The 12,256-nt window shown below is 33.6% G+C and overlaps 1 protein-coding gene across 5 annotated transcripts in view; it reads left to right on the top strand.

The window, feature by feature from the left end:
* Positions 1-12,256, top strand: part of LOC138704808 (DNA ligase 1-like) — an 81,922-nt gene that overhangs the window by 18,250 nt on the left and 51,416 nt on the right. For all 5 annotated transcript variants that reach the window (XM_069833083.1, XM_069833081.1, XM_069833086.1 and 2 more), the window contains exons 5-6: positions 4,477-4,604; positions 8,453-8,698. In XM_069833083.1, coding sequence (XP_069689184.1) covers positions 4,477-4,604; positions 8,453-8,698 — 374 coding nt within the window. The remainder of the gene's footprint in view (positions 1-4,476; positions 4,605-8,452; positions 8,699-12,256) is intronic.

Raw genomic sequence — 12,256 nt, 5'->3', positions numbered from 1 at the left:
TGTAATAAAAATATAATTGCTATTGGTTACAATAATTTGATCAATAATTGTGTCATACATGGTTGTAATGCTTTTAAATACAAAATAAAGTGCTTTGTAATTAAACCATTTAGGCCTAATGAGTTTAGTAGATCAACTAACAAGAAAAAAGCCTCGTTGAAGAAGATTTTTCGAGTCGTTTGATATGGAATGAACTGAAATTATCCGTCATGTGCCCACAGGGTGGCTATCTTTGGTTCCAGAAATTGAAAGGTTGCTAAGGAATTTTAGAGCTGTATTTGTTTTATTTTCTACCACAAGAGAATCAACCTAAAATACTCTAGACATTTTTTAAGAAGAACTTGCTTAATGCTACCTAGGGTTTCTTGTAAATATTAAACAAATTTAAATCTGTAGAGAACTACCTGATTGTACAGCTACTTTCTGTAATACGTGATTTGAGAAATAGTTTTATGAATCTTAGAAATGGGCAGTTTTATGGGTAGAGCCCGGATGTTAGGCAAAATGCCTTTTATAAACTGAGTGTATGTATGAAAGACCTATTAGAGATTAACACGTTTCTACACATTTGGGGACGATAAGCCCAATTTTTATTTTGCCTTTTTTTTTTTTACCTATTTTAGCTCCCGTTGCCTATTTTAAGGTTAAATGCCTTTTTTAGCATTGTTACATCGTTATTGTACATTTTCTATATTCTTAACGCATTTAAAATAAACCGCACATGAATTATATAAAAAAAACAAAACAGAACGGTTGTACAAATTAAAAATATATACAGTGAAACCTGTTCAAATCGGAACCTGAATAATCCGGAATCCTGTCTATTTCGGAACAATTTATTGGTCCCTGCGAAATTCATATGTATTATGTGTAATTTTTCCTGAATAAAACGGAAACTGTCTGCTACTGTTCAAAACGGAAATAATATTTTGGACACACTACTTTAATGTAAACTATATTTTGAAACAGTATGTGCTTTTAAGGAATGTATGAAATACGTAGGTCAGTAAGATAAAAACAAGTTTTCTTTGTAAAATATTTGAGGGTGCGAGAGTGTGTTGGCCTGGTGGTCATAAATTTTATTACCCTGTTGACTAGACAGATGAGTCCCTTCAACGATGTTCAATTCTTCACTCCTGTATACTGTCGTAGCTGGGTAGAACGCAAGTAGTGATTTCGTGATAAAAAAAAAAGTTGCGTAAAAATGCTGCACTATCATTAATTGATGAAGTAAAAGTTATGGAGGAAAATGAGAAACAAAGAGTATGGTAAATAATGTTGAAATTTATGAATGGAAAACTCAGGTGTAACTTAACACTTTCAAAAATAAAGGCCGTATGATGAGTGAGTGGCTTGCAGTCAATAATGGTGACATAAAAGGAAACAGAAAACAAGTGTTACATAGAAATGAATGAACTGTTGTGGAAGTGGATTGTTCTTGCCCTTTCAAAGATCTTGCAAATTTCTGGACCTATTCTGCAAAGAAAACCCTTGAACTGACAAAGAAATTAGATAATCCAGAATTCAAAGCTTGTAAGCTCCTAGTCCAATTAAATAATGTGCTGTGATATACAGTACAGTATTATAGTGTTAGATTTTAAATTTAGTGTAAGTAATAAACTTTATAGTGTTTAATGAGTGAGTTACGATACAGTTTATACAGGAAATGAGATTTTCATCAAGATCATTCACCAATTAAATAAGTGACAGGAAGCTGATTTAATGTCAGTAGTGTTAAACGAATATATTGTAATTCTTACAGTTTGCGGCATGCCATTTTGTTTTTCATTTATGCAAATGATAAAATATTCCAGTTTAACTTCACACCTGAATAACACGGAAACCTGTCCACAACGGAAAAAAAAAAATTAGGACCATGTCACTTCCATCTTGAACAGGTTTCACTGTATTTACCTCACACAAATATTTTCTGAGAATCTTATTCTCCAGCAATACATATGTTTCCAAGAAGTCGTAAACTTTTCTCCCCTACTACAGCTCACTATGACAGTTGACAACTTAAAAAAGCATCTTGTAGTGACACGTAACCAAGGAAAGTGAGTAGGCCTACCATATGAGATAGTTTATTAAGTATGTGTCTATTTTTTTGTGTGTTTCCATGAATAATAAATGCCTATTTCACTGCCTCTTTTCACTATTTTAGTGCCTATATGCCTGCCTATTTTAACCAAAATAAATGCCTAAACATCGGGCTCTATTTATGGGTCTACTATTGCTGCCTCAGTTATTCCCAGGTCTTGTGATGTTCTGCTATTAACAGTAAGAAGGAAGCAAATTCTAGAATGTTTTTATTAAAATGGTAATTTTGATAACCATATTAGTTTTTAACTTCATATAAAGAAGTAGTTTTCTCTCTCTTTTTTCTCCCCCCCCCCCCCCCATCATGATATATCAACTCTGCCCATACTCATATCACTCTCAAGGACTGAACATAGGTATTAGGTATGCTGGAAAATGGATGTCCCTCTTTGGTAAATCAAAAATCTGGCAACACTGATCGAAAGAGAGGGCCCAACTGTCTGCCCACCTAGATCCGCTGATATAACACTGTTGATCTTTTCTACATCGGACTAGCCTATATTAAAGATGTTCTGTACAGGAGGAAAGTTTGAGATCTGGATGATTTGAAACAATGTATTAATGAAACAATTGCTCTAATATGAGTAAGGCCTCAAATGTCACTAACACTTGGCAGGAACTTTAGTATCATTTTGTTATCATCTATTGAATGACAATTGATGCTCAAACTGATGTGCATCAACGTAAATAAAAACTTTTTGAGTTACTCTGTACAATATAGGAAAAGGAAATGTAATAATCCTTATGGATGTTAAGATACATGTTTATATTTTTGGCTACCTCAAGTCCTATACTCAGTCTAATAATAAACTTCGAAATTATTTTAATTTAAAATATTGGCACTGAATGATAACAGTTATGTTCAGTTAAGAAAACTACAGATGGAATAAAAACAATATAATAATTTTGTTCGTAAGATTCTCAAATTTCACAGAAATAAAACTCTGATCTCGAAATTTACAGACAATATTATGTCCAATCATAATATTTTCTGGTAAAGGATAATCATTTCATCAAGATACACTTCCAAAGTCATGAAATAATTAAATGATATACGCAGTTACATGTATGATGACCATTCACTGAGTTTTATAAAATCAGTTGTACTTTTTGCCAGCCTCTCTTCTAATATTTTTAAGTCAAAATCAAATGCTCATCTGCTGATTCTAAGGTACCTATTAAAGAAAATTATCCAATAAACGGATTTTCAAAGCCAAACATTTAAGAACTAAAATCATTGGCTCTTCTTGGCTGTTCTTAGCTTACTTGATACCCCCTTTTCAATTTGTGTACTTGTGTATGTACGTTAATAGCTATCATTACTCATAGAAAACTGTGAATGACTTGAGATTTTGAATTATCATGCTCCCACTTTTTAACTATAGACCTCCACAGACATCTGTTACCAGATTTCAGAATAGGGTAATTGCAATGATACAAAATTGCGGAAAATGAGATGTTATTATGCTACATGAAAATTTTCTATGTGATAATTTTCTAAGTGGCATGTTTTGGGAAGTAGAAATATAAATCAGTTGACTTTAGGTACAGCAAGCATTGTGGTTATTACAATTAAGAAAATTTCATAGATTGAAGAAGTCATTTGCTGTCAAATGATAATAGGTACTGTCATCCTCTGAGGAGTTTAGTGCTGAGAGGAATGTGATTCCGATTAGCCTAGTGTGGTACTGGAGTGGGAGGGAACAGTGACAGCGGCAGTCTGGAAGGAAGTACAATCATACTGAAAACATTTCACTCGTATATAGAGTACCTAGCATGTGCACACAGTCACACACTACTACAAACTGAAGACTGCGTATTTTTGGATGATTAATACTTCCCACTCCGCTCGGCTCAGCTTGACTGTAGCAACAAAAGAATCTACCTGCAACCCCCCTGCACCGATGGCAAGAATACTTCAGGTCCCAGCACTAAACTTGTCGGAGGAAGCAGTACCTATGTATTGAAATTGAATGATTCCTCAATAAATGATTTAGGTTCAAATTACAACTGTCCTCTCATAGGTATGTTTTTGTAATTATTTTATAATGGAATATCTTATTTTATTTTTTTTTAAGCATTCTTGAAACACTTGTTTTACTGGCTAAGGACAAACACTATCTGGCTATGCTATGTTAAATGAAATAACCATCTTGTGCTGTGATAAATTTTGGCTTAAGTGTATGAGACAAGAACATTAAAGCTTGTAACATTTCATGCTACATTCACTTCAGCAAAATGTAGATTGTAATATCCTAATTGACTTCTTCGGAACTCTTGATATTTGAACTTGTCCCAGATTTAACAAAGTACTGTTTTATTGTGGAATATGTGTAGTGTGTTTGTGTAATTTATTTTTATATTGTATGTTGTCAGGTGCAAAGGAAGAATCACAAATGTGTGCCATGGGGAGATCCTGTTGTTGTGGGTGAATCCAATTCCAGAGCATTAGTGTGCTTAGACCAAGGAGATCAGAAAAGTAACAGCGTAACAAACCTACAGAGGTATGTGGTGTCGATCATATAAATTTAAATGGCATTTCGAATTAAATGGAACATGTTACACACAGACATTTTATTGTTTGACACTTTGTCTTGTACATACACTCAATTAAAAGTCATTGACCTTTGTCTGCAAATTGTTAAAATTTCTTTTGTCAGTGGAGATGTCTCAAAGTGCAGAAATGCTTTAAGAACTTTGTGTTGTGCCCAATTTGTAAAATCTGTCACTAATCATATCCATTACAATTGCCAAAGTCCTGTTACTAAATCTATGTATTACTCTGTAAAAGATTTATTAAATCTACCTATTTCAACAAACAAAATTTGATAACACAATCTCAAGGGAAAAAATGGAACTCTTTGCATCATAATCCACAGTTAATTCCTGATTTACCATGCAAATCGTCTGTAGCTGCATTTAGATTGGCAACAGGCCATGACTGTTTGGCCAAACACCTGCATAGAATTGAAATATATCAGTCCCCTAACTGCCCAGTGTGCAACTCAAACCAAGAAATGGATCCGGAACACCTCAAAGTCTGTGCTTCAGTGGTTGACCATGACAATATCTTTGAAAAATATTAGAGTGCAAGAGGTCAAATGACTTTATTGTCAAAACGCTAAAACAACAATTGCTAAAGTATTACGAATAATCACGTCCTCTTTTATCTAGATTTGGAACAGGAACCTGAATTGTAGCTGCTTTCTTAGCAGTTTAAAATTTGCTGTCAGATAATCTAATTTTTTCTCCATGTTCTACATAATGATTTTCTTTTACCAAATATATAATGCAGTTTTCTTATACTTAAAGGGTACACTCAGTAGAGTATTAGGAAAAACCACACTAGAGAAATAAAGAAATTGCTCCACTTGCAACAAAATGCACACTTGAACCATTTGAACAGAAATGCTTCGGTTCTGTGGGTTTTCATTCTTATTCTCGTGTTGATTGTTATGGTCTTCTGTTGAATTTATTACCTTTTGTAAATCTGTCTTGTTTTTAGTGCTCTATATGACTGCTTGAGGACAATTTGAAGTACAGTAATTACACTTCTTGACTTCACTGAAAAACAAATAAAGCTTTATATGTGATGTTTCACGGGGAAAAAGGACCTTAGCTTCCTGGAGTAAATTTTATAGGACAACCGATTGACGACAGGAGGGTGTAATTTTTACCTTTTCTGTTTTTGACAGTAAATGCTACCTACATCCTTTGTGAACAGCTAGAAGTATGTAGTAGTTTAAAAATGGACGAACAGATGATAGGAAAAGGATTTTTATGAGAGTAATGCATTATTTGAAAATGGAACCTTATCATCCATAATTAGACCAACAATCTTTTATGAATGATATCAAGGTTGTTTCTTTTCCTTAACTTCATATTAATAGTTACCATTAGGTTAGGTTCAGTTTATTCCATTATAACTGAGTTAGTTTATATAATATGTGGAGTAACGGTAGCATGTCTGTCCATGAAATCAGGTGGTCCGGGTTCGATTCCCAGTCGGGACAAGTTACTTGGTTGGGATTTTTTCTGGGGTTTTCCCTCAACCCAATATGAGGAAATGCTGGGTAACTTTGGGTGCTGGACCCCGGACTCATTTCACCGGCATTATCACCTTCATCTCATTCAGACGCTGATAAAGCATTGTATAATAACCTACTTAAAAAATATATATAACCTACAGCACGCTGCCTACAACTTGGAACTAGTAGCAAATGCCTTTGATTTGAAACTGTCTGTAGAAAAGATATACATTTTTCTCTCTCAGTTAATCCTGTAGAACTCATCACTAGAGTTGGAATCATCTCTTCATCTTCATACAGGAAATGATTCTCGCATCCATCATGGGTGTTGCTGTTGTTACACATTAGGCGAGATTTCACAATAATTTTCTTATTAACTTTAGCCAGAAACATTTTAATCCACACACTTAAATGATTGTAGATTGTTTAAGCAGGAGTACACTGTTGTCTGTAATCTGGTATTTTGTTCTTTTATCATGAACACTTGAAATGCTGTATTTAATAATATATCAAAATGCTGTACAGGATTGGTCATCATAACCTTTGCTCAGTGGTCCAACATAAAAGCAAACCCATATAAACATACTTAGATATTATAACTTCTTCAGTTATTCATTTTTACACATATTCCACATCAGTAATCTGTCTACCATTTTCCTTCCAGACAGCATGCAATCTTATGTGGGTTTTCAAAGAAGAATGACGACTGTTCCAGGAATACCATTTTATAAAACAAAATATTTCCATTTAAGAGCGACCCAGGTAACAAACATTCTTGCTCATCAGGAGGCTTGTTTCCTGCATGATAAAGCACTACTGTTCAAGGCAAATGCAACACAGCAGCAACAATAACTTCTTCAAAAATGCAGAATGACACTTCTTCAAAAAATGCAGACTGACCTAGTTCATCATCAGATTTTAATGTGGCCGAGCATTTTGCAGCAATTATTGAAGGACACAATAGGGAGTCTGATGATGCAGAAATGATGACATCATAAGTATTGTCGGAACTGACGGCACATCTCACTGCAGTTCTAAATGATATGGAATTGGAATACAGATCTTTTTGTCACAGTATTCTGCTCCTATCCTGAAAAATTGCGTGCTGTCTGGTAGGAAAATGGTGAGCACACAAATTATTGATGTGAAATATATATAAAAATGAATAAGAAGTTATAAAAGCCAAGTGTGTTTGTATGGGTTTACTCTTATGTGGACAAAGGTTATGAATTATGAATTTATGACCAACCCAGTAGTTGTGAAGAATGTTCTCATAGTCATCATCAGTAACTTCGAGTTTCAGACCTACGTTCCCAGGGTTCAGTGTCCTCATAGTATGACAACAAATTCAGTGCTACAAACTCGAAACAAAGGAATGCACATGGCTGTACCTTCGCTTTATGAAATGCACTCTAATTTTAACGTTTATTTTGAGAGTAAAAAATGCCTGTATGCACCAACAAATATGGTATTTTACTAAATACCCAGTTGTAATTCTTTCCTTGTTTTCATTTATAATGACTAGACAGTGGGCGTAATTTTACATTACTTACTTACTTACTTATTGGCTTTTAAGGAACCCGGAGGTTCATTGCCGCCCTCACATAAGCCCGCCATTGATCCCTATCCTAAGCAAGATTAATCCAGTCTCTACCATCATATCCCACCTCCCTCAAATCCATTTTAATATTATCTTCCCATCTACGTCTCGGCCTCCCCAAAGGTCTTTTTCCCCGCCGGCCTCCCAACTAACACTCTATATGCATTTCTGGATTCGCCCATACGTGCTACATGCCCTGCCCATCTCAAGCGTCTGGATTTAATGTTCCTAATTATGTCAGGTGAAGAATAAAATGCGTGCAGCTCTGCGTTGTGTAACTTTCTCCATTCTCCTGTAACTTCATCTCTCTTAGCCCCAAATATTTTCCTAAGAACCTTATTCTCAAACACCCTTAATCTCTGTTCCTCTCTCAAAGTGGGAGTCCAAGCTTCACAACCATATAGAACAACCGGTAATATAACTGTTTGTAATTTTACATTAAGTAAAATAATTAAATCAGTTACAATTCGTTAATTTCTTGTAATGTAAATTTGTAATTCAGATTTTTAATTAAAATTGTCACATTGAAATATGACCTATCTGTATTGACCTAAAAATGTTTTTCTTAAAAATTCATAGACACAGCAAAATGTTACTTTTTTATCTGAGAATATTAAATTTTTTGTCCTAATTATGACTAATTAAGTATTATTTTTTTCTTTTTCATTTTATTGTGTAGTTTTGGAAGTTGTAATTATATTATTATTCAAAATGTAACTTGCAGGTACAACTTCCGTGATCGAAAAATAGCCCACCAAAAAGTAGACACGATATATGAAGATCCAGGAGATGTTCCAAGTGATGATGATATGTTCATCAATGTTTCCAAGAAGGAAAAGAATACTGTTAAAAAGCAGAAGGATACAACAGACGATTTATTTGATACTCTCCTTGAAAAATCCGCACCTGAGAAGGATGATAATTCAGAAAAGGAGGGATTAGCACATGGTGAAGGGAACACTATTGCTAAGTAAGTTATGTTTATGAAGCTAAAGTTTTAATTATATTATATTATGATGCTTGTTTTCAGCTTGCAGACTGTTGTTATTGGTATCAATCAATCAGTCAATATTCCCATCATTCCTGCGTGGAACATAGGGCTCTCAGAAAGCTTCTCCATCTGACTCTATTCCTGGCCAACTCCTTGATCTCACTCCATGTCTTCCCCATCGTTTTTGCTTCTGTGAGAACAGTTCGTTTCCATGTTATCTTGGGTCTGCCAATTCCTCTGCTGCCCTGCGGATTCCAATCCAATGCCTTCCTGGCGGGGTCATCTGGAGGTTGGCGAAGTGTATGTTCCAGCCATCCCCACTTCCTATGCCGAATTTCAAGTTCAACTGGTTTTTGTTTAATTTTTAACCATAGGTTTTCGTTGGATATCTGGACCGGCCAGAATATTTTTAATATGTTTTTCAAACATCTATTAATAAAAACTTGTAGTTGCTTGATAATAGTTTTGGTTATTTGTTATTGGTATAAGTGGACATTATTGATTCTTTCATACCTTTATACAGCAATGAATTGAAAAGAGTACCATGCAGTTCTGAATTGAGACTTGTCATCTTGGGGGAGGTAGAAAAGGTGAAGTGTGTGCATACAAAATAATAGGTTTTATTAAGCATGAATGTGTACTAGTGTCCTGCAATGTTCGAACGTGAGAGAGGCAACCAAGATATTATAAAATTCATCTTACTATATATGAAAAACTAATCGCAAGATCTGTGCTAAAACTCAAGTGATTAAAACATGAAGGGGTGAGAGTGCAGAACAGCAAATATTTTTATAACAAAGTAGAACACGCCTTCTTCTAAGAGCGAACATTGCCGAATATCGAACTTGATCATACTTGACAAACTTGAACTGAACATAGTGCCTGTAATGCACGACACTAATGTGTACGGCTTTCAGCCATTTTTTTTATTAGTTCTAGATGCCTAGTTTGGGATCTCACAGAGTGAGGGTGATTGTAGAGTATTGGTGGAATGATGATTGTAATGTGAGAGGAAATGGGAAACTCCGAGAAAAACCTCTCTGGCCCATTTCGTTCACCGCAAATTCCTTCATTACTGTGGAAGGCAGAGAGGCTAATCACTCGTCCCAGAAATAAATCTGTTGTGAATTATGCTACAATCCAACATCAAGATTTTAATTAATTAATATAATACATTTTTTAAATCTTAGCTGATTTTTCTGCTCAAGTAAAATAGTATTAAAGAAGTATACCGTATACCTGAAATTGTAATGGAAATGTAGAGAATTTTAGAACCGTTAATTTTGGAATGTCCTATTGTAAATTCAAAATCATATCTATATAACTGTGCAATTTTCAAGATCATAAATTCTTAATACACAGTGCATTATGATTACTTGGTTTCCAAGATCGAACATTTGACAGCTGTTTGTTTGACTTTCTCTTTTGATCTCAAATTAATTGATACTGATTTCCAATTTGTGCACCTTACGAATATGATAATGGATGTTGTCACACATACGGACCTCTGAGTTTTTTAATTTACATATTCCCATTTTCTCTGTCACACTCTATAAACATTATCATTGTTACATCTGTTGCCAAGAGTTGAAGACAGAGTAATGCTGAACTTGAAAATAGTATTTTTTCATCATTCATCTTTATTCATCAACAAAGAAAAGAAAGAATCTCTTTACATGTAATAAATCTATAATATGGGATCATTAGCGATATTTCCATAGCCTCTGGAAGTTTCACTTGGGTTTGTTCTGCCTGAAGAATCCATGCTTTCCCATGAGGATACATGAGTTCAGAGGCAAATATAGTAGCCACTAGACTACTGAAAATTATAGTTTATGGGATTTTTGCTATCCAGTTGCAAGTACTTGACTGCATTATTCACTCAGATGTCCCTGTCTATGAGCTAAACGCCAACTGCTGCAGGAATTGTTATTGGTGCACCATGGGAGGCAAACTAATTAGCATTGCATGATGATTATTATTAGTAATGGAGTAATGGTGAAATGTTGTACCTTTGGATCAAAAATGGAAATAATACAAGAATAAATACCATACTTAATTTTAACTTTGGATCAAAAACAGAAATAATACAAGAATAAATATATTAAATTGTATCTTTTGATGGCCTTATCTCTACCAGTTTAAATAAATAAATAAATATATATATATGTATATATAAATTAAATAAGTAAATAAATTAAATAAATGAATAAATAATATTAATAAATTAAATAAATGAATAAAATAAAATTAATACAATATAATTTTTAATTAAAAAAAAACCGCCCGAAATAAGGGTTCGAATAGATCAGCCTACTAATCATTTCATAAAGAATAATCATGAAAACCAATTGTGTGACAATTTGAAAGGATACAATACTATATTGTATCTTTGGATCAAAAATAGAAACAATACAAGAATAAATACCATATTAAATTGTATTTTTGTGTCAAAAATAGAAATAATATGAGAATAAAAACAATACCAAATTGTATCTTTGGATCAAAAATATAAATAATGATGATGATGATGATGATTCTTGGCTTCCATGCCTGAATGTAATATAATACAAGTATAAATATCATGCTAAATTGTATCTTTGGATCAAAAACAGAAATAATACAAGAATAAATACCATATTTAATTTTATCTTTGGATCAAAAAGAGAAATAATACAAGTATAAACACCATACTAAATTGTATCTTTGGATCGAAAATAGAAATAATACAAGAATGAATGCAATACTAAATTGTATCTTTGGATAAAAGATATTAAAAATACAAGATTAAATACCATATTTAATTGTATCTTTCGATAAAAAATAGAAATACAATAATACAGGAATAAATACTATGTTAAATTATTTCTTTGGTTCGAAAATAAAAATACAAGAACAACAACTGAGAGCAAAGAAATTAAATAATGATTTATGTTTGTTCTGTAACAAATTTTTCCCACACATCACTTTTGAGGTCTAATGGCTTGCTTAATTTGTATTTGTGGTTTAAAAGTTTAGCCTCCACAGTCTGTTTAGTTTCCGATCTTGGTCAAGTTACAAGTCTGTTTCTCTCGTCTCAATCATCACTCGCTGTAAGGTCAGTGGCAAGCAATAAAGCCTCGTAAACACACAGGATCTAGCAGTTTAATAGTCAACTACATGATTGCTTCCTCTTGTTCGTGTGACATTAGTAAATACAGGGCTCTAGTATGTGTGTGCTTTTTTTTTTTTTTTTTTTTTTGTATTTTTCCGGATATTCGTCAGTTAAGATATTTAATCAGTTAATCAGAAAGAATTGATCGATTGTTGCTAGTATCATACTGATGTGATCATGCGTCGTACAGAAATTGATCGTAAACGTTTGGAATAGGTTCGGAATTTCACTAAAATCGCTTGTATATTCGTAAATTCATTCAAATGTATTCTTAAAAGCAGGATTTTCCTTAAAGCGGAGTTCCTTAAAAGTGGGAATCAGTTATGTACAGTAGTGGCAAAAAAAACGGACTGACGGAATAATCAAAGTCCCTGAAATGAGCC

Source organism: Periplaneta americana, chromosome 8 (assembly GCF_040183065.1).
Source record: "Periplaneta americana isolate PAMFEO1 chromosome 8, P.americana_PAMFEO1_priV1, whole genome shotgun sequence".
In the NCBI taxonomy this organism is placed as follows: domain Eukaryota; kingdom Metazoa; phylum Arthropoda; class Insecta; order Blattodea; family Blattidae; genus Periplaneta; species Periplaneta americana.
Note: the sequence above shows the minus strand (reverse complement) of the source record. Positions and strands in the feature narration are given on the sequence as shown.